We start from the raw sequence: 22,396 nt of genomic DNA, 5'->3' as shown, positions 1-22,396 counted from the left end.
TTCAGGATTAAGAGATTGTAGAGTTAAGAGTAGAAGAATTTCTGGTTAGGTGGCCAGAAAGTGCATACTAAAGCAATTGAAATATGTGCTTTGCGATACAAGCTAAAATCAGAAAGAAGCTAATCTAGGAGGAATCTAACAGACTAAGAACAAAAAGAGGGTTTATGGCTGAAGTGTTCATGAAGTGAGAGAACAGATACAGAGGGAGTAGAAGAATGTGAGAGTTCAAAGGATAGGTTATTGTCAATGAGTAAATATTGATGTTTAGGATCTTCTATCTTCATAATGAGTCATAAAAGTGGGTAGCTGGAATGAGATTGAGGAATTCAAGAAACTCTAAGACTAGAGCAATTCTCCTAGAATGGTGGTAGGTTTAGGAGCATTTAGAGGGACTGTTGTGAAAAGAAGAGCAAAAATTCTTGAATGTGAGGAAATGACTAGTATCTTGGAAGATAACTGTTTTGAGGAGAGACTGGTATAATTGAATGCCTTGTGAATGGTCTTTTGCTTAAGTTTAAACGAGTAATGGCCCAGAAGTGGCAATAATGAAGCAAGATCATACTTATCTTTTTGTTCTCCCACATCTACCTCCATCACCCAGCCCCTGTGGTTTGATATGACACTAGACAGCATCATATGAGGGGGTTACAGAGGCATCTGTATCCTCAAGAGACAACATAAAATTATTCCCATTTTAATGTGAGATGCCAGGCTTGCTGAAATGCACATTCTTAACCACTTAACCACTGGACCACCAGGGAAGTAACATCGCCCTTTCAAAAGAACAAAATAAATTTCCAGAAACAGCCCCTGAAGAAACACATGCATCAGACTTAATAGACAAAGACTTTAAAATAACTGTTGTAAATATGCTCAAAGAGCTAAAGGAAGCCAGACTCAAAGAACTAAAGGAAATCAGGAAAGCAATAATATGAACAAAATAAAAATTTTACTAGAGGGGTTCAAGAATACACTTGAACAGGCAGAGGAAAGAATCAATGAACTTAAAGACAGGTCATTTGAAAAAATGGAGCCTGAGGTACAAAAAGAAAAAAGAAAGAAAAGTCAACAGAACCTAAGGGACTTATAGGACACTATCAAGTGCAGCAATATATGCATCATGGGAGAAGGAGAAGAGAGAAATTCTTCTGAAGAAATAGATTATTTGAATAAATAATAAAACTTCTCAAGTTTGAGGAATAACATGGATATACAAATCCAGGAAGCTCAACACACTTCATGTAGGATAAATCCAAGAGTCCTACATCAAGACAAATTATAATCAAACTGTTGAAAGACAAAGGTAGAATCTGGAAAGCAGCAGGAGGAAAGTGACTCATCATGTACAAGGGAGCCCCAGTAAGGCTGTCAGTGGATTTCTCAGCAAAAACCTTGCAGACCAGAAGACAATGGGATGATGTATTTAAAGTATTGAAGGAAAAAAACTGTTAACCAAGAATTTTATATCTGGCAAAACTGTCCTTCAGAAATGAGGGAGAAATTAAAATATTCCCAGACAAACAAAAGTGGAAGGAGTTCATTACCCCTAGACCTGACTTACAAGAAGTGCTAAGGAATGTCCAAGTTGAAGTGAAAGAGTGCTAGAGAGTAACTTGAAGCCAAGTAACAATATAAAGTCGTCTGGGAAAGGTAAATACATAGACAAATATAAAAATCAGTATTATTGTAATTTTGGTTTGTAACTCTGCTTTTTATTTTCTACAGGATTTAAAAGACAGATGTATAAAAAATAATTTTAAGTCTATATTAATGGGTACACAGCATATAAAGGTGAAATTTGTGACATCAATAACAAAGTGGGGGGCAGAGCTGTAAAGGCATAAGGTTTTTGTATGCAACTGAAGTTAAGTTGTTGTCAATTTGAGATAGATTGTCATAACTTCAGGATATTATATGTAATCTCAGTGATAACCACAAAGAAAATATAAAATATGCACAAAAGGAAAGGAGAAGGGAATCAAAGTGTGTCACTACAAAAAACCAACTAAATACAGAGGAAGGCAGTTGCAGAATAAATGAGGAACAAAATGCTATAAGACATACAAAAAATAAAGAACAAAATGACAAAAGTAAGTACTTCCCTATGGGTAATTACTTTAAGTGTAAATGGGTCACACCCTACTCAAAAGACATAGATTAGCATAATGGATAAAAAAACAGGATTCCACTATGTGCTGTCTGTAAGACTCACTTTAGATTTTAAAACATGCATAGATTGAAAATGAAAGGATGGGAAAAGACTCCATGCAAATAGTAACCAAAAGAGAGCAAGTGTGGCTATACTAATATCAGACAAAGTAGACTTTATGTCAAAAATTGTTACAAAAAAAAGGAGGGACATTACATAGTGATAAAAGGATCACGGTATCAAGAAGATTTAACAGTTATAAACATATATGCACTGAACATCAAAACTCAAAAATATACGAAGCACACGTTTATAGTATTTAAGGGAAGAAATAGATGACTCTACAGTAACAGTAGGCGGCTTCAATATCTCACTTTCAACACTTCCATTAATGGATAGAACAACCAGACAAAGATGATCAATAAGGAAATAGAAGACTTGAACAACATCATGGACTGATTGGAAATAGCAGACATATACAGAATATTCCACCCAGCAGTAGTAGAATTCACATGTTTTTCAAGTTAACATGAAACATTCTCTAAGACCATATTTTAAGCCATTAAAAAGGCACATAAATTTAAAAAGATTGAAATCATACAAAGTGTCTTTTCTAATCACAGTGGAATGAAACTAGAAATCAATGGCAGAAGGAAAACTAAGAAATTCACAAGTATGTGGAAATTAAATAACACACTCTTAAATAACCAATGGGTCAGAGAAAAAATCATAAGGGAAATAAGAAAATATCTTGGAGACAAATGAAAATGAAAGCACAACATACCAAAACTTATGGGATGCAGTGAAAGCAGTGCTGAAAGGGTGAAGAAAGATCACAAATCAGTAACCTAACTTTACACCTTAAGAAACTAAAAAAAGAACAAAATAAACCCAAAGCTACCAGAAAGAAGGAAATAGTAAAGATTAGAGCAATAATAAACAAAATAGAGACTAGAAACTAATAAAGCCAATGAAACCAAGAATCGGTTCTTCTAAAAGATCAACAAAATTGACAAATCTTTAGCCAAATTGATTAAGAAAAAGAAGACTCAAATAACTAAAATCAGAAATGAAATAGGGGACAATACTACCAATTTTACAGAAATAAAAAGAATTCCAAAAGTACTATGAACAATTGTACACCAACAAATTAGATAACCTAGATAAAATCGACAAATTCCTAGAAACACACAACCTACCAAGACTGGAACATGGAGAAATAGAAAATCTGAATAGACCTGTATCTAGTAAAGAGGTTGAAACAGTAACCAAAAAGTTTACAACAAAGAAAGCCCAGAACTTAATGGCTTCCCTGGTGATTTCTACCAAACATTCAAAGAAGAGTTAACACCAAACCTTCCCGCACTCTTCCAAAATATTGATCAAGATGGAACACTTTCCTAACTCAGTTCTATGAAGCCAGCAACCCTAATCCCAAAGCCAGACAAAGGCACTACAAGAAAACTACAGGCTGATATGTCTTATGAATATTAATACAAAAATCCTCAACAAAATACTAGCAAACAAAATTCAACAGCATTTTAAAAGGATTATACACCTTGACCGAGTGCGATTTATTCCTGCAATGCAAGGATGGTCAAGTCAATCAATGTAATCAAAATCAGTCAATGTAATACACCACTTTAACAGAATGAAGAGGGGGACAAAAACCACACGATCATCTCAATTGATGCAGAAGAATTGATAACACCTTTTTTTTAATAAAAGCGCTCAACAAACTAGGACTAGAAGGAAACTATTGCAACGTAATAAAGGCCATATATGAAAAACCCACAGCTAACATAATACTCCATGGCGAAAGACTGAAAGCTTTTTCTCTGAGATCAGGAACAAGACAAGGATGCCCGCTTTCACTACTTCTATTCAACATAGGACTGTAAGTCCTACCCAAAGCAATTAGGCAAGAAAAGCAATATCCAAATTGGAAAGGGAGAAGAAAAATTGTCTCCATTTGTTTGCAGATTACTTGATCCTGTATGTAGAAAACCCGAAAGATTCCATCAAATAAACTAGTAGAACTAATAAACAAATTCAGCAAAGTTGTAGGGTACAAAGTCAACACTCAGAAATCATTAACATTAAACAAACTGAAAAGGAAATTAAGAAAATTCAATTTAAAATAGTATCAAAATGAATAATATACTTAAGAATAAACTTAACCAAGTAGGCGACAGACTTACACACTGAAAACTACAAAATGTTGCTGAAAGAAATTGAAAGAAGAGGGAGTTCCCTGGTGGCTTAGTTGTTAGGATTCCAGGCTTTCACTGCAGTGGCCCGGTTCAATCCCTGGTCGGGGAACTGAGATCCTGCAAGCTGCACAGAGCAGCCAGAAGAAAAAAAAATTAAAAGGAGAAACATATGGGGGAAAGTCTGTGTTCTTGGTTGGACCCTTACCTTTCACCATATACAAATTAACTTAAACCTGATCAAAGACCTAAATGCAAGAGCTACCATAAAACTCTTAGAAGAAATCATAGAGGGAGAGCTTCATGACATTGGGTTTGGCAATGACTTCTTAGATATGTCACCAAAAGCACAGACAACAAAAGAAAAATTAGATAAGTTGGACTTCATCAAAATTAAAACTTTTGTTCATCAAAGGACGCTATCAACAGAGTGAAAGGCAACCCAAGGAATGGGCGAAGATAATTGCAAATCATTTATCTGATAAAGGATTGATATTTAGAATATATAAAGAACTCCTACTCTCAACAACAAAAAACAACGTGATTAAAAAATAGGCAAAGGACTTGAATAGACATTCTCCAAAGAAGTTAAAACAAATGACCAATAAGCACATGCAAAGATGCTCGACATCATTGGGGAAATGCAAGTTAAAACCCCAGTAAGACACCACTTTGTACCCATTGGGATGGCTATTATAAAAAATAAAATTAAAAAAAAAAAACCCAAAATCAGTATTGGTGAGGATGTGGGGAAATTAGAACTCTTGTACATTGCTGATGGGAATGTAAAATAGTGTATCCACTGTGGAAAATAAATGATGTTTCTTCAAAACAAAACATAGGATTACCATATAATCTAGCAATTCCACTTCTGGGTATATACCCAAATGAACTGAAAGCAGGGATTCAAAGAGATATTTGTATGCCCATGTTCATAGCAGCCTTATTTAGAGGCCAAAAGGTGGAAGCAACCCAAGTGCCCCTCAATGGATGAATAGATAAACAAAATGTGGTATATACATACAATGGATAGACTAGTTGGATTCAGAGAGACAGAAAGTAGTAGGGTGGTTCCTAGAGACTGGGGCAAGGGAGTGGGGAATTAGTGTTTAAAAGGACAGATTTTCAGTTGGGGAAGATGAAAAAATTCTGGAGATGGATGGTGTGATGGTTGCACAACAATGTAAGTGTACTTAATGCCACAGAACTGTACACTTAAAAATGGTTAAAATGGCAAATTTTATGTTACATATATTTTACCACAACTTTCAAAAAATCTATTACCAAAAAACAAAAATCAGTGTAGCCTAGATTCTTCTACTATCGATGTTTTATTGCTGTTCACCTGTCATTCATCAGTTTGTACAGATTCGCCTGCCTTTTACCACTTAGCTGTCCATACTCCAAGACAGTTCTTCTCACAGCATTTCTTCTAGTTCACTGCAGTTTAAGACTCAGAAGCTCCTTTTTGAAGTCAGTGTGCTACATCCATTTAAGAACATTCTGTCAAGCAAAGACATCTGAGTATTCCAAATCAATAAAGGAGACAAAGACAAATAAGGCAGGTAAGTGATTTTTTTTAATACTATTGGCCACAATTACAAAAGCAGCACATGCTTATTGAAAAAAATGCAAATAATCCAAGATACACAGAATATAAAGTGATGGTCCTCTCCCTCACTTCCCAGAGGTAGTCATTGTTAGTAATATATGTATATCCTTCCAGAATATGTGAATCATGTTTGTTCAAAAATGGAGTTATGCTAATTTGAAAAATGTTTTAAATTTTTTAAAATGTCTTTATCTTCACCATCATCATCACTAAGATTTATTGAGGCTTACGTTTGCCAAAGTGCTTTACAGTCATCTGATTTAATCATTATACAGCTCTTATGAGGAAGAATTATCTTTCATATGAGGAAACTGAAGTACAAAAAGGGTGAAATAACTTGCCCATAACCACATCACTAATAAGTAGTAGAACTATGATTTGAAAAAAAAAAATTACTTGACCACAGATTTCATGTCTATGACTTCTTTGCCTAAAATCATCCATAGTCTTTCAAGTTCACACATACAGAACTACCTCATTCCATCTAATAACTGATCATATCTCTTGTACTACCTCTTACTTAAAGCACTGTTTTTCTTTAACATTTCAGACACCATATTTGATTTTTCTCATTCCTTTTTGGGTTGCATTTCCTCATTCTTCTCTGTAGGTTTATTCTCTACTACCAGGTCACTAAACATTAGACTTATTCAAGGCCTTCTTTGCATCTTACTTTATATTCTTGTATGAGCTATTTCATCTTCTCCTGTGGCTTCAAATACCTATGACAGTGACTCCTAAATTTATCTCCCTACTCCAGATTTACCCTCTGAGCTCTAGACCCATATATCTTATTGTCACTTGGAAGGCACATTAAACTGAATGTCAGACCTGAACTTATATATCCGCTATTTTTTTCCCACCTATACCATATTAATAGAGTAATGAGTTTTATAAGGTACTGTGTGGAATAATACTGCCTTTTATCCTAAATTACCTCACTTAAATTTCAAAGGATGATCCTTCATACTGCTACTAATACCCTACTATTGATCATCAAGTATATTTACTTTCCCTGGCCCCTAAGAGGTGTTCTTCTCTATACCAAATTTTCCATTGTTACATCTAGGCACACCTACCACCATGACATTAAATTGTTTGTCTTAGAACCTCTCGTCTATAAGAAAACATGAATATTTTTAGCTCTTCCTTACAGTATAGCCTTTATTCTAGACCATAAAAAAAATGTCAGGTAATCCCAGAAAATACTGAACGAATTGTATCTTTTTCCCTCCTTCAATCCTTAAATTCATATTACTTCAGAAAGCAGAAAGGAGAATTAACTTTTTATGAATGAGCATATTTTATAAGAGTCACATACTTTATATGTAAATACTCCCAGCCCTACAAAGTTGGCATTGTTAACCCCGTTTTTAAATGAAGAAACTGAGACTCTCAGAAATAAGTTAATTTTTTAACATAAGTGGCAGAATCTATACTGAAACAGTTTATCTGACTCAAAAGTCCATATTCATTATACTAACCTAGTTAAATCACAGCCCATTCCAAGTTTTCAAACTGTTTTCTTCCCATTGCTATAAATAACCAAATATAATCTTCCCTATCCTTGGATAAATCCTTACTTTGTGATTTATACATCTCTTACTAAGAGAGGCTAGAGTATAAAGTTTGCCATTCATATTTCTTTTATTTATCCTACAAATAATTTATGATGTTTCAGGAACATAATAAATGCTAGGGATTCAAAGATACATAAAACATAAAATGTACCTTTTAAAGGATTCACAGTCTAATATGGCTTATTCTGTTTCTTGCTTTGTATAAGCACTTAGGTATACCCAGACTAAAAGGTCTTCTGACTGTTGCAAAGTAGAGGAATATTTTAATCACAGTAGCCCCTGACATAAACAACTTTTAATGTGCTTAAAGAATAAGAGAAGAGATTATTATATAGGGCAGTGGTAGAGTTGGCTTGGCCCCTGAATTTTGTGCAGATAGAATAAGCTATTGTTACAAAGAGATCAGGAAATACCATGCTTAAATAAGATAGAAGTTTATTTCTCTCTCATGTAACAGTCCAGAAGTGAGTAGCCAGGGCTAGTCAGGCAGCCCATTCACCCCTAAATTACAGTTTCCCTCTCTGGAATCACAGTGGCTGCTCTACTTGTTATCATTTCCCTGCCAGTAAGAAGAGAGAGAAGTGGGGAAGAGCAAACAACTTCCTTTTAATGATGTAGTCCAGAATTTGGACAGGTCACTTCTGTTCATACCCTGTTAGCCAGAACTTAGTTACATGGTCACACCTAGTAGTGGGGAAGGCCAGTAAATATATTCTCTAGCTGGATGATCATGTGCCCACTTAAAAGTCTATATTACTAAAAGAAAGAATGAGAATGCATATGTGGTAATAATTAGCAGTCTTTGCCATATCTTGTGACTGACTAGTTAAGTTGCCTAGGGAGTTTCAAATATCACAAGATTCCACAGTGTGGAATTAAATATTAAATCAGTTTTATTATACCAAGTGGCTTGTCACTCATTTCTGCCACTGTCTTGTGGGAGAAACCAAATATATTTTTAAAAGACGTAAGTACCCTCTATTGTTTCTTTGACCAAGAGAAGAATCAGTAATAAAGTAATAAAAACATCTGAAAATTTAAAAACTGATTGCCAATTTAAAAGTCAGATTACCATATTCATAAATGATTGTTACAGAAAACTTCCTGCATTTGATCTGCTTGTCCCCAGAGCCTTTGTATTATGTAATCAGAAAATATCTGCTTGTTGAGAAAAGAAGTATTTGTCTCTTCTTGCCCAGTTCTTGATTAAAAGAGAAAAATCTACAATAACTTGTATAGAAAGGAAGAAATTTTCTTAATTCTAAAATAGTTCAGATGCTGTGCTATAAACTGCTTTTTCTATGTACTGATAAGTAAGGTGAAGGATATAAAATATTTCAAATCATCCTGTGTGCTAAGCAAAGAGCCTTATTGACTAACCAGTGGGTATAAGGTGAAAACCTCAAATAAGACTAAATTTATGCCGTCTTTTTATCATAAATTACAGATCTAAATGTTTTTCTGACAATAAATGTAAAGCCATAAGGATTGTGTTGTCAGATTCCTTTATTCTAGAGCTAGTCTTGACCCATGTGAAATGTAAACTCTCAAGGCTTATGTTACCTATGAAAGCTTGTAAAACATGTTTTAAAGGAATGCATAAAGGCGTAACATGCCTTTATTTTACGTACTACTTTATTTTAAAATGTCTTTACTTTCACTTAAGATGTGAATGGCCTCATTATTGTGTACTACTCTTCCTTTTTTCCTTTCTTTGCTCCTCAAAGCATTTATCTTGGTGTAAAGTGTCGGTAGGAATAAAGTAGTTCACTCTTTTTTTTTTTCTACTGAAGCTACTGGTATTAGAATAAAGGTGCTTCTGGCTGTTTCTGATTGAAGCCTTATTTCTTCTATTGTACATTGTGAGTACTTTGCCATAAATTTGTTTTCCACCTATTAGAATTTAAAATGTTTGTATCCTTTGTTCCAGGTCTTAATTTTCAGAAATATGTCCTGTCAAAACTTTTAGGCAGGTATGCTAGGATATATATTCAAGAAGATTCATTAATAATTAGGAACATTTAAATTATGATACCCATTCAAAGATTATTTTGAGCACCTACTCAATGTATTGTATCAGGAACTGCTCTAAGTTACTGGGTCTACAATGAGCAGCAGAAATGCTCCCTACTTCATGAAATGGTGGCACAGACTAGTTAGGCAGAGACTAGTCAAACAATCCTGTAAATGTAAAGCTTCAAACTCTGATAAGTATTAGGAAGAAAAGTAAACTGCTTTTAAAATATCTATTAGGAATTTGACCTAATTTAGAGAAGACAATTTTTATGAAGTGATTGTAAAGAGCAGTTAGGTTGTTGCAGTAGTTCATTAATGTTTGCTGCTTGAACTGTTACGTCTACATTGGAAATGAACAAGTGGATAGATTTGAGAGTATTTAAGATTAAAATTGACACTTGGTGGTGGATTGGCAATAGAACAAGTAAATGTCAAGGATGATTATAGCTTTCTGGATAAATAGCGGTGCCATGTATTGAGAGAAGGAATACTAGAAAAGGACTGATTTGGTGGGGTTGCGGGGGGTTTGAGGGGTTTGTTAGTTGGAGGGAGGAGATCATCGAATTTGAGTAAGTAAAATTTGAAATGCTTTTTCAGTAGCACTTAGCCGCATAGATATAGAGTTCAAAGGAGGGTTCTGCTAGAAGGAGAATTTGAAAGTCTGGGAAATAACCAACCACTGGGAATGAGATTGCCTGAAGGGAGAATATATAGCAAAAGAGGACCTTGGTAGAGCTAGATAGACTCACATGAGTCTAGCCATGGTGCTTATTTAGGGACTTGGGCATTGTGGTCAGGCAAACCTGTATTCAAATCCCAGCTCTACTACCTACTACCTACTGAGAAACCTTGAGCAGGTTATTTTGTAACTCTTTGTGCCTCAGTTTTCTCATCTATAACATGTGGGAAATAATCTCAGAAGGTTAGTTTAAGGATTAAGTGAGATAGAGAAAATAAAGCTCTCTAATTTCTGGAGCATAGTAAATAGTGAAATGATCATATGATGATAATGTGTTGATGAAAAATTTGGTTGCAGAACAGTTCACATTTTTAAAAGAAGATACATACACATGTACACAGAAGTTTTGAAAGGGCAAATGCCAAAGTGTCAGTAGTAATTACCTCTGAGGAGGAAAGGAGAGCAAAGTAAAGGAAGAGACTGTCACTTTTACTTTGCACATATCTGGGGTTTTGTTATGGTGGTGATGGTGGACATTTTGTTGTTTTTTGCATTGTTTTCAACTAATGTGCTACTTTTGTAGTTTTTAATGACAATTTTGTTTCTTAATTATTTCTGAGCCTATTTTGTCTCTTTGTAAACTTTGAACAACCAGAGTTTGTTTTTTTGCTTGACAGAATGTTTTTGATTCAATGGAGATACCACACTGATTTCTTGAAGAGAAGCTTCTGAGTCCTAGATTACAGTGAACTAGAAGGACTGAGAAACTGGCTTAGAGCATGGGGTGGTTGTGTGGTAAGTCTGGTGACAAATTGCCTATGTACAGTGATAATCAGAGCTTTAGTTAATGGACATATGCACTACATGCTATAGTAATACATATTATGTGGAAACGTTGTTCATTATTACAGGAAAGTAACTAATGTTTGCAGAGAGCTTATTATGTGCCATAATAAGCAATCTCCTTCAATTCTGTAAGTAAGTATTATTTTCATTTCAAAGTGAAAGAAACCAAGGCTCAAAGAAGCTGAATAAATTAAACAGGACCAAAATGCAATATTGTAAAATAAAAATAGTTTACCATTTGGCATGCAGAGAAATTGGTGACAGCACTGTCACTTAATAGTAGATAATCAGATTGATAATCTGATCTGTCAAATTGCAGATCTCCTAGGTAAGTCTTGGTATCAGGAAGGTGGGAGAGGGCAGGGTTTATAACTCCCTAGTTATAGGAGAATATAGCAGAGAATGGTTTAGCAATGAGCTGTGTAAACCAGATCTCCGAGTTGCTAATCCTATACTGTCTCTTTTTTTTTTTAACCTAAAATTGAAGTTGGTTTTTAGTTTACCAAAGTTTCAAGATAAGACAATTAGTTTGTGTCTGAAGTGTTATGTATTGGAATAATTAATATTTAATTATCTTCCTTCATGAACTGTGGAGCTCCCTATTGAGAGCTTTTGTGGTAGCCAAGCAAATCCTTCAATAAAGCTTTTGTTCTCTTTGTTAATCTTGGAACAGTTTGAAAGGTTTTTAAACCAAGGCTTTTTCTTTTAATCCATTCAATATTTACTAAAATTTTTACTCTTTTTATACTTAGAGGAAAAGAATGGTATTTCTGAATATTGGGATTAATTCTTGAGGATGAGAAGAGATAATGTTTGACCTATTTAAAGAATTATGGATGACTTAAGGACACTTGAACTTTTTTTGCCATTTAGGAAATACGTGCTTTGGAAAATATGAAAAATGAGAATTTTTAGTATCAGCAGTAGAAAAAAATTCAATTTATAGAACTCTATATTAATATTTATGAAACCCATGAAAACTTGAGCAGCTGTATGTCCAAACTTATAGAGACTATGCTGCCTTAGTTTTGAAGATGGATTGAAATTTTGCCTGGATAAAGGAACATTTCTTAAGCTTTTTGCTTTATTTATGATAGTCGAGAGTATGTATGGACAACCATTTTTAGTAAATTCAAGATGTGTACTGTATTTAATCACCATTGTTTTAAGTTTTGCTTTTGAACACTGAGAAAGAATACGAAGTACATTCTGGCACCAAGTACCTAAGTACCTGTTTACCTCTTTAGATGCTGGTAGACCACTTGTTTTGCTAGTCTTTGGAACTGGAAGGAGTGTCAAATACACAGAAGCCAGAGTCATCTCGGCCAGATGGTGTTTGATACAGATGGATGGTTAGTTGTCATGCAGAACTCCTAGTTAGTAACTTGTTGCTGCCATCTGACTCAAAGAATCATTCACACACACTGGCTGTCAAAAGCATCTTCTCTTCTGTCTGTTTTAGCTGTCATGTCTGTGCTCTGTACAGAAGTGTTGACAAGACATTGCTGTTGTACATTTTCAATGTGGTTGTTAGTGATTTTTCTGTTTTGTGGGGTCTTTGGTAGCGCTGGAATGTACTTGCTTTGTAATTGTACTGTTTTTTTTTAAAAATACTGTGACAGTGCAACAATTATCTGACCTTTTAAAAGGACTTTTCAGATAGTAAGTTTGTTAACATCTGTTCAGTGAACAAAAGCATTTACTAAAAAGAAAAAAAAAAACAAACTTCTTGTTCCTGTTAGTTTCCAAACATAGCAAGTAAACTGAATTCTGCTGGTTATTTCCCAGTTTGATACAGTATCCTCTTCTGGACTTCCCCTCTCATAGTCTTGTGGTCAGAAGCCTTATACTATTTTCTAAATATGTATTTTCTCTTCTTGAATTAGTACGTTTTTTTCTGATAGTATAAGCTTCCCTTTTTTTCCAAAAAAAGAAAAAGAAAATCTTCAGACATGGCCTATTTTTTTTGCATCCGTCTTCTGAAACTTAATTTCCTTTTGTCTTATTTACCTACTGACCTGCTGTCTCTATTTTTCCTATTTTCCTTATAGAAATGTAAGCAAAACCTTATCTCCATTCCTTCAGGTTACTTCTGAAGGCATATCTATTTCTCTTATATTTCCTTATAAAACTTAGTTTATTTATTCGACTAATATTGAGCGTCTCAGTGTGTGCCAGGTACTCTGCTGTACTCTGGAGATGGGGTACTCAGGAGAAAATAGTCTCTGCCCTTGAGGAGGTCATAGTCTAAAGGGAAATCATACGTATAAACATTTAGGCTAGACTACTGTAATTGATATAATGTAAGTATGTGGAAAGAACAGTAAAAGAAGATGGGTCATTGCTGTTCTATTTCCCCTGCTATACTTCCAGAGTATTGGTTTTTAAATTATTACAGAATTTGCTTAAGTTTATAAAGTACCTTGTTAAGTTGTTTAAGAAATAGTTCAAAACTTCAACTTGAAATTATTGTTGATCTATGGATTTTTTTTTCCAGCTAATGAAAACATTTTCAGCATTATTCATTTATTGTAATATGTCATATGCAGATGTGCTAAAGTATGTTTTTAAGCCAGAAACTAGAAGATGAAAATTACCTGGCAGAGGCTTTCTGAGTTGGTTCCAAAAGAAAATACAAGTCATTTGTTTTTTCAGTAAGGTTGGGGAAAAATATATAGTACATGGAGAATGGACTGAGGCTTGCATAACTTAACATTTATTCTGGGCCCGTCTCTAAGTTTTTGTACTGGTTACTTAATGCTGGATAGTAGAATATATGTAGCTCTCAAATAATAGTGAAAGAATGGGTAATTTTTCGTTGATATTTATGAAAAGCTTTGAGTTCTTTAGAGAAAGTTCTAAATACACAGAAGTAGATAGTACAGACTGTGATATTAGTGTGTTTGCTGATTCCTCAGCCCCGGTGGCTCTGTGTAGCCAGGTAAATTTAAAGTATTACAGAATTTGCATTAGAGGTTTAAACCCTTCTTACAGTCAACCTACCCACTCTTTCTAGGGGCTTGGATGTAAGTTTATGTAGGAATAAGAAGTCTTATTTGGGGAAGCCTGGCCCTCGACTGGAATTTGGTATCCAAGGTTCTGTTCTCAGACTCCTAGTCATAGGACATATGGTTCAGACAGATTCAAAAGACTCATTCTTTTATTCATAATAATAAAATTTACTCGGATTTTCTTTTAATTGGATTCTTTATTTCTTTTATTTTTTCAGTAAGCATGTACTGAATTCCTCCTATGTGTAAGTTACTTTGCAGAGTTCTATGGGAGTATCAAGTTATATGATACTACCCTCAGGCAACATGCAAAGACAACACACCACTTGGGTTATTTACCAGCTTTGTCAGTTACTCATGTTTGAAGTGTAATACTTACAAAATTTCACCTTTTATTTGGGAAAATGTGGTATTTTGCTTTCATTTCTTAAGCTAATTTACTTTGGGAATCTAGGAACAGCTGTGTCATTTATAAAGAACTTTAGGTTTATAGATCTCTGAAAATAATAGAGCTTCATTAATTTTGAACTTTGATTAAGTATCAATTCAAAATCGAATATCTAGTATCTATTGAAGGACAGTCCAAGATTATTAGAACCCCATTTCATATTTCAAGGAATTTACAATTTAGTCATTTATATGTTCTTCTAGTGATAGAAATTGTTAAAGAATTCTCTATTATTTTTTGGTCATATATTTTTCAGACTTTGTGCTAATTTGATAATTATAATGGAACGTTTTCAAATTTCGGGTTTGCAGCATTTGTATTCTCTAATGCAAACTCGTGTCTTCTTTCATTGCTTAATTCTCACAGCCACTGCAATGAAATAGTGAGGTGAATGGATTAAAAATATAAGGGAAATTGAAGTATTTAAGATATCCACTAGAGATTAACGATGTGTTCTCTTGACTTCTTAAAACTTAATCTTAGAAGTTTCTGATCAATGTAATTTTATAATTTGTACATGTCCCTTTGATTTTCATAGTGTTTTAGCTATAGCTACTTCCTTTGTGTTTTTGTACTCTAAAAGTAAATTCAAAAGTGTGTTTATTTAAAAGACATGAAATCTTCACTTTTTAAAGTTAGTGGGTATTTTTATAGAATAACTTTAATATAATATCCATTTTGTCATTCATGCTTTTTTTTATTATTAAGGATTAAATTCTAAATTATAATTTTTATCCAAGAAACTATACATTGAACTCTTAACTGAAATTTCTTTAATTAAGAAGATTTTTTTAAATTTTACAGTGTTTAAAGCATTTTAAATCACTTATGTTTGTAATGATTATAAATGCATTATTGGATCCTATTTTTAGCTCATAAATAAATGCTCCAGTACCTGGGAAATGGCAATATGGGTAACTCATATCTATATGTAATTATTAAGGGACAGTAAATATATGTACATGTCTGTCAGTAAATATCAGGCTAACTGGTTTTTATGTCAGCAGACTGAGAACTATGAGCAGAGAATACGTGAGCAACAGGAACAGCTGTCCCTTCAACAAACTATTATTGACAAGCTAAAATCACAGTTACTTCTTGTGAATTCCAGTCGAGGTATGTTCATGTTAAATTTTTATTTATTTCTTAAACCTCTGGGAGAAAAGAAAGATGGAAGTGAAGTTTTTCTATTTTATTTCTCCATTGTTTCTCAGTAGTTCTGATATTTTAATAACTGTGGTACAGTTACGTTTATTTAAGAAATGAACAGTTGCAGGAAATGGGAAAATGGACATTCACATATATTATCTGGTGGAACTCTTAAGTTGATAAAACTTCCTAGAAGACAGTTCGTCAATAAATAGCAAAAGCTTTTAAAATGTCTGTGCCTTTTAAACCAAAAATTCAAGTCCTAAGACTATATCATAAGAAAATATTTCTTTAAGTACTCAAGGTATATATGCAAGGATGCTCATCACAGTATAATTTCTAATAATGGAAAACTAGAAATAAATAAATGTTCAACAGTTAAATTACAGTCATTTGTGTAGTGAACAGCTATGTAGCCAAGAAAAGTGATAACAGGTGTTCAGTTACAAACATGAGACATATTCATGATATATAGCAAACTGAGCAAAGCAAGATAAAAAATAAATGTAATTTTATCTATGCAAAAAAAAAAAGGTTCTTTTGTGAATTTATGTGTATTGGAAAAGAAAAATTCTGATAAAATATAAACCAAAATGTTAACAGGAATAATTCATAGATAATAAAAACTGTGGGTAGTTTTTATTTTTTTTATTCTTTTCAGCATGTCTGCATTTTCTAATTTTTTAATAATAAGCATAGAGTATTATGCAAATAATTATCATAAACAAGAAATGCATACCTGAAAATATGACTTAAATAAAAGTTTAATTACATTGCTGATGATAACATACAAAGAACATACTTCTAGTTTTCTAAATTCTACATATTTTATATACTACTGATATTGGAAGAGTAGGGGTTTTGTGTGTTTAGTGGGAATGAAAGTAAAAAAATATTAATCAAATATGCCAAAATCTAAATGGGCAAATCTAAATTGTCAAAGTAACTATTATCTAAAGAATTTTTAAAATTCATAGTATAAAATCTCTACTCTAAAATTAGGGGTTTGGGTTTGTATTCTTTTTACTTTTCCAGGTGGTACCAAAAACAAGGATTTCCCACTTATTCCTAAGAGGTTTTTGTCTTACAGATAACAGTTATGGCTGTGTTCCCCTGCTTGAAGACAGTGAAGCAAGGAAGAATAATTTGACTCTTGATCAGCCACATGATAAAGTAAAATCACGAATACCAAAAGAAAAAGAATCAAAGGTAGACTGCGCTGCCGGTTTATTCCCTAAAGGAAATAAATGAGAAGTCAGGCTTCTTGAATTATTTAGTCAGTATTCTATCACATTTGAGATGGGCAGGAATGGTGGAGAAAGTGGATAAGATTCTTTTCAACCCTAACACTGCTATTGCAAGAATCAAAATTTAAATGGTGGTACATAACACATTTTCCCCATTTTATTTTCCTGAAATGAATCCACCACTGGAATTCTAAACAGAAGTTATTTATATACAAACAAGTAACTTACATGTTCCTAAATATATTTGAAGCAGTATTTCCAAGTAAAATAAAGACTTAAATTTCCTGTTTCCTAGTATTCTCTTTTCTATCTCACAGGTGTTTACCAGAGAAATAAAAGATTTTACACAGAAAGAAATAAGATAGTAAGACAGAGATGATTCTGGGCTAGAAAATAGCATTCTAGTTTTTTCATTTGCCTGTGCTTAATTAAAAAACAAAATCCGCCTAACTAGCTTAAGCAAAAGTCTTCATTGAAGCAATATAAAAAGGAATATTGCATATCTGCAGAGAGATGTGTACAAAGATGTTAATGGTACATTGGTTAGAAACAACCTAAACATCTGTCAGTAGCAGAATGGTACATCTTTACAATTAAACATTTTAGAAAAATTAAACTAAATATTTATATATTAATATACCTAGATTTCAAAAGCAGTGTTGAGTAAAAAATGGAAATTACAAAATGAAAAAATGGGAATAATTTATTTAGATTTTTTAAAAATATAAAACATTATGGCATCATTTATAAAAATATAAATGTGTAGTAGGAGTATAAAAACATATGCAGGAAGGGTATTCTTTAGAAAAATGAAGGTGGGGAGAAAAGAGACTGATTCTGGGAAAGGAATAAAGAGGGCTTCAGGTATATCTGTAACTTTTCTGTTTTTAAAGAAAAGTTCTGAAGCAAATATGGCAGAATCTTAATGCTTGTTAAATCAGGGTGGTCGAGATATAGATGTATATTGTATTATTCTCCATGCTTTTCTGAATCATTGGAATTTTATGTTTAAAAATGAATTTTTTTAATTAGATGAGTTGGGTTTTAGTGAGATGAAACAGCTCTTGAGTGAAATAATATCTCCTAACAAATGAGGACACTTAACAACCACAAGACAATTAAGTCAAGAGTGCTATATTTATTTATTTATTTCCTTCTAAATCAGGTAGGAGATTTTAACTTTGTGTGTCAAGGTTATTCAGTTACTTATCCCATAACTAAGACTATCTTAACTTGTTTTTATTTAACATCCAGTTTGACAGTTCCCTATAAATAAAAATTTTAGAATGAAAACTTCCCTACAGTATCTCCCAGTTCATATTTCTTTATTTAGAATCGTTATTGGTTTTTTTATTTGAATCATTCAGCTCTCTTCACCCCCACTCCAATTTCCGTTTATCTAAAACTGCTAGTAAACACAAGAAACTGTGCCACTGGAACACGTTCAGGTTTATTTTGCAAAAGACAAAATTCAGAAATAGTGATTCTGACTTTTAGAATACAATTTTGTGATAGAGCCTATTATAGTACATTTTAAAATCATTGAACTACTATAAAATGCTGACATAAATTTAGTGCTTAAGTAAATAATATTTGCAGACCATTTTCCTGTTTCAAAGACTTCTAAATGTCATGATTTATCATCAATTTTTAGTCAAAATTCTTATATTATTCCAATTATAACATTTCTCTGAAAATAATAAAATATCTCCAGTTCAAGTACATAGAAAGTATTTTTGAAAGTAGCAGTCTTGATTAGAACAAAGGGGATAATGTGAAAGGCTCTAAGATATATTAATAATTTAGTTTATTTTGAATTTGGATAATTTGTCATTATGAAAGTTTTAGAGTTTGTCAATTAGTGTTCAAAGAGAACCTTCAAACAGATTTGTTTTTTAAATTATGTTTGTTTTAATTTTGTAAGATATCTTTATGTCTCAAATATATATATATATCTGAACAGCTGCGCTGAAATTAAGTGTAAGTAACAGAAATCATGTCAAAGGTAGCTTATTTCCAAAAAATTAATAATGTTGCATCAATTATAACCTTATTTGTGGACAGACCATAAGAGGGAAAAATATAAAGCTTCAAGTAGGAAATAAATCTAAATTCAGTGAGTTCTCTTAATTATCTTTACTAACAGGGGAAAGATTTATTTGACACCTATGTATTTAACTCTTTGAATAGCTCATCAACTCAATCTTCTTGTACTATAATAAAAATTAGCAGTTTTATATTTCAGTTTTCTCATCTTCCTTTATATATCTAGAGCCAAAGTGCTAATGAGCACTAAACATATAAAGGATTAAAGAGAAGAAATGTATTCTAAAAGAATGGATAAATTGGATTTGTTGAATATTTAAGAGCTGGCTATATATGCGTGCAAAAATTAGTCCTAATTTAGAAAAATACTGGCCAGTTGAAATTAAAATCTTTTCCATTGGCATATATGTTGATCTGAGCTAATTAAGTTATAATTAAATACACTTTTAGGTAATACAAGTGAAATCCTTTCCTGAAGGAGTTTGATTTGTATGGATATCATTAAGGTTTTTCCAAAATGAAAAAATTCCATATTGGTTGCTTGCAATTTTGTCAAAGTATACATGTATACACAAGACAAAACCTAGAAGGTAGTATGCAGAAATGGCTAAGATAATGGTACAATTTTCTGTTTTCAGTATGCTTTTATTTTATTAGCCTTCTTAAAAACTAATTGATTTTATTTTTTTTACTGAAGTATAGTTAATTTACAACATTGTGTTAATTTCTGTTGTACAGCAAAGTGACTCAGTTATACATATATGTACATTCTTTTCCATTATGGTTTATCATACTGAATATAGTTCTCTGTGTCATGAAAAACTTAACTGATTTTAGAAATTACATTCCCAATCAGTTGGCCTAGCCTCTGTAATGAATTAGTGACTTAATAGAAATGTTTTGAACCAACAACAGAAGGAGGCTACTGCTAACCACTCACAGTCCTTTCCTCCTCCTATTTGGTGGGTAGTTTGAGGACTGTTTACCTTGTTTAGGACTTGGTTAGGATATTTGAAAAGGGAAAGACCCCCAGACATTATGGCAAATGGCAACTATGGCTGCCTTGGAAAATGAGACACATAGAGTGTAGGAAAAAGGAATATGTTGAGGGAAAAGAGGACCTTTTAGAAAATTGTATTTGAGAAACATGAAATTTATAGTTTAGTCTGTTCATAGAAATCCTACACAAAGAGCATGCAAGAGTCCTTTGATTTCTAAAAGGACATAAAAAAGTCAAGGTCGCAGAACCTGTATCATTGGATGACCCTTAGTATTCTGCTTATAGTTTAGCGACATTAGAGGAGAAGTACTCAATTTAATGGAAAACTTGAGTTTCACCTCTTGTACACCACTGTAGTTTGTACAGTATTTCTTGTTGAGATAGGATTCATTGTATTATCTATCATGTAACAAAGTACCCCAAATTTACCCCAATATATAGCAACAACTATTTATTAATCACTTTTTGTGGGTCAGAAATTCAGGAGTGACTTAGCTGGGTAGTTCTGATTCAGGATCTTATGTGATTGAAGTCAGAATGTGGCCAAGGGTTTCCAGTCACCTGAAAGCTTAACGGTGGTTGGAGGATCCACTTCCAAGATGGCTGTTGGCAAGATGCCTCACCACATGGGCCTCTCATCACAGTGTGCCAGCTGTCTTCCTCAGAGTAAGAAAGAAAGAGGTCCAAGAGAGCAAGGAGGAAGCCACAGTGCTTTCTACAAGCTAGTCTCTAAAATCACACCTTTGCTTCCACTTTATTCTGTTCATTAGAAGCAAGTCACTAAGTGCTCCAGAGATAAGAAAATAAGTTGTTCTTCTTGAAAAAAAAGATTATCAAAGATTTTGTAGACATACTGTATTTAAAAGCATCACAGGGGGACTTCCCTGGTGGTCCAGTGGTTAAGACTCTGCGCTCCCTTGGGCTTCCCTGGTGGCGCAGTGGTTGGGAGTCCGCCTGCCAATGCAGGGGACACAAGTTCGAGCCCTGGTCCAGGAAGATCCCACATGCTGCGGAGCAACTGGGCCCGTGCACCATAACTACTGAGCCTGCGCTCTGGAGCCCGCGAGCCACAACTACTGAGCCTGCGTGCCACAATCACTGGAGCCCGTGCGCCTTGAGCCCATGCTCCGCAACAAGAGAAGCCACCGCAATGAGAGGCCCTCGCACCGCAATGAAGAGTGGCCCCCACTCGCCGCAACTAGAGAAAAGCCTGCACGCAGCAACGAAGACCCAACACAGCCAAAAATAAATAATTAAAAATAAATCAAGGGCTTCCCTGGTGGCGCAGTGGTTGAGAGTCTGCCTGCCAATGCACGGGACACGGGTTCGAGCTCTGGTTTGGGAAGATCCCAAATGCCGCGGAGCAACTCGGCCCGTGCGCCACAACTACTGAGCCTGCGCATCTGGAGCCTGTGCTCCGCAACAAGAGAGGCCGCGACAGTGAGAGGCCCACGCACCGCGATGAAGAGTGGCCCCTGCTCGCTGCAACTAGAGAAAGCCCTCGCACAGAAACGAAGACCCAACACAGCCAAAAATAAATAAATAAAGAAGCTTCCATTTAAAAAAATAAAATAAATAAATAAATCAAAAAAAAAAAAAAAGACTCCCCACTCCCAATACAGGGGGCCCGGGTTCGATCCCTGGTCAGGGAACTAGATCCCACATGCCGCAACTAAAAGAGCCCGCGTGCCACAACTAAGACCCAGCGCAGCCTAAATAAATAAATATTTTTAAAAATAAAAATAAAAGCATCACAGGGATTGTAGATTATGGTATACAGAAGAGGGTACCAAAAGATCAAGGGTGTGTGTGGGGGCAGCATAGTATATCATTTACCATATGATAAGTATTAATGAGAGTTAAAGGAACCTGGCAGAATTTAATAATGAATTTGACTCTCCTGAATCCTATTGTTATTCATCTCAGAGGAAAGAAATAATCATAGCTTATTATCTTGAGAATAATTTCAAAAATTCTAATATGAATATAGACTTTCCAGAGGAGATTAGCTGAGCAGTGCTTTAGAGAACCAAGAAACTGTCGCATGTTATTACTTTAAAAGTTAAAAATTGTAAGAAATCAGGTAACACAAAAATGCATACACTTATTCTTGGCAAAGACTACTATCTTGTTTGCAGGACACCATTGTCAGACATAGTAACATATGTCATGATAGCAGTTATTATTTAGCAAATTTTATATTTTAATATAAATACAAATTCTGAGCAGGGATCGAACCCAGGCCCCCTGCAGTGGAAGCGCAGACTCCTAACCACTGGACCTCCAGGGAGTTCCCCTGGATCATTTTTATGATCTTGGAAACGAGATTTTTTTATAATACGGCTCTGGGAACCACTTCAGTTGCAAACTAAATGCTACCCTAGGTGTGTAGGGTGTGACAAA

The 22,396-nt window shown here is 34.0% G+C and overlaps 1 protein-coding gene across 8 annotated transcripts in view; it reads left to right on the top strand.

The window, feature by feature from the left end:
- TANK (TRAF family member associated NFKB activator) overlaps positions 1-22,396 on the top strand; it is an 81,802-nt gene that overhangs the window by 24,444 nt on the left and 34,962 nt on the right. For 5 of the 8 annotated variants that reach the window (XR_014245559.1, XM_082395351.1, XM_082395352.1 and 2 more), the window contains 2 exons: positions 15,556-15,667; positions 16,791-16,909. Coding sequence is in view for 7 of the 8 variants with exons in the window: in XM_082395351.1 (XP_082251477.1) it covers positions 15,556-15,667; positions 16,791-16,909 (231 nt within the window). In the remaining variant the exon portion in view is untranslated. Of the gene's footprint in view, positions 1-12,338; positions 12,445-15,555; positions 15,668-16,790; positions 16,910-22,396 lie in introns of those variants that run through there. The other 3 variants (XM_082395354.1, XM_082395357.1, XM_082395356.1) reach the window with 2 other exon arrangements.

Source organism: Balaenoptera borealis (genome assembly GCF_965194805.1).
Source record: "Balaenoptera borealis genome assembly, chromosome: 6".
Classification (NCBI taxonomy): domain Eukaryota; kingdom Metazoa; phylum Chordata; class Mammalia; order Artiodactyla; family Balaenopteridae; genus Balaenoptera; species Balaenoptera borealis.
This window is presented reverse-complemented; position numbering and strand designations above follow the sequence as displayed.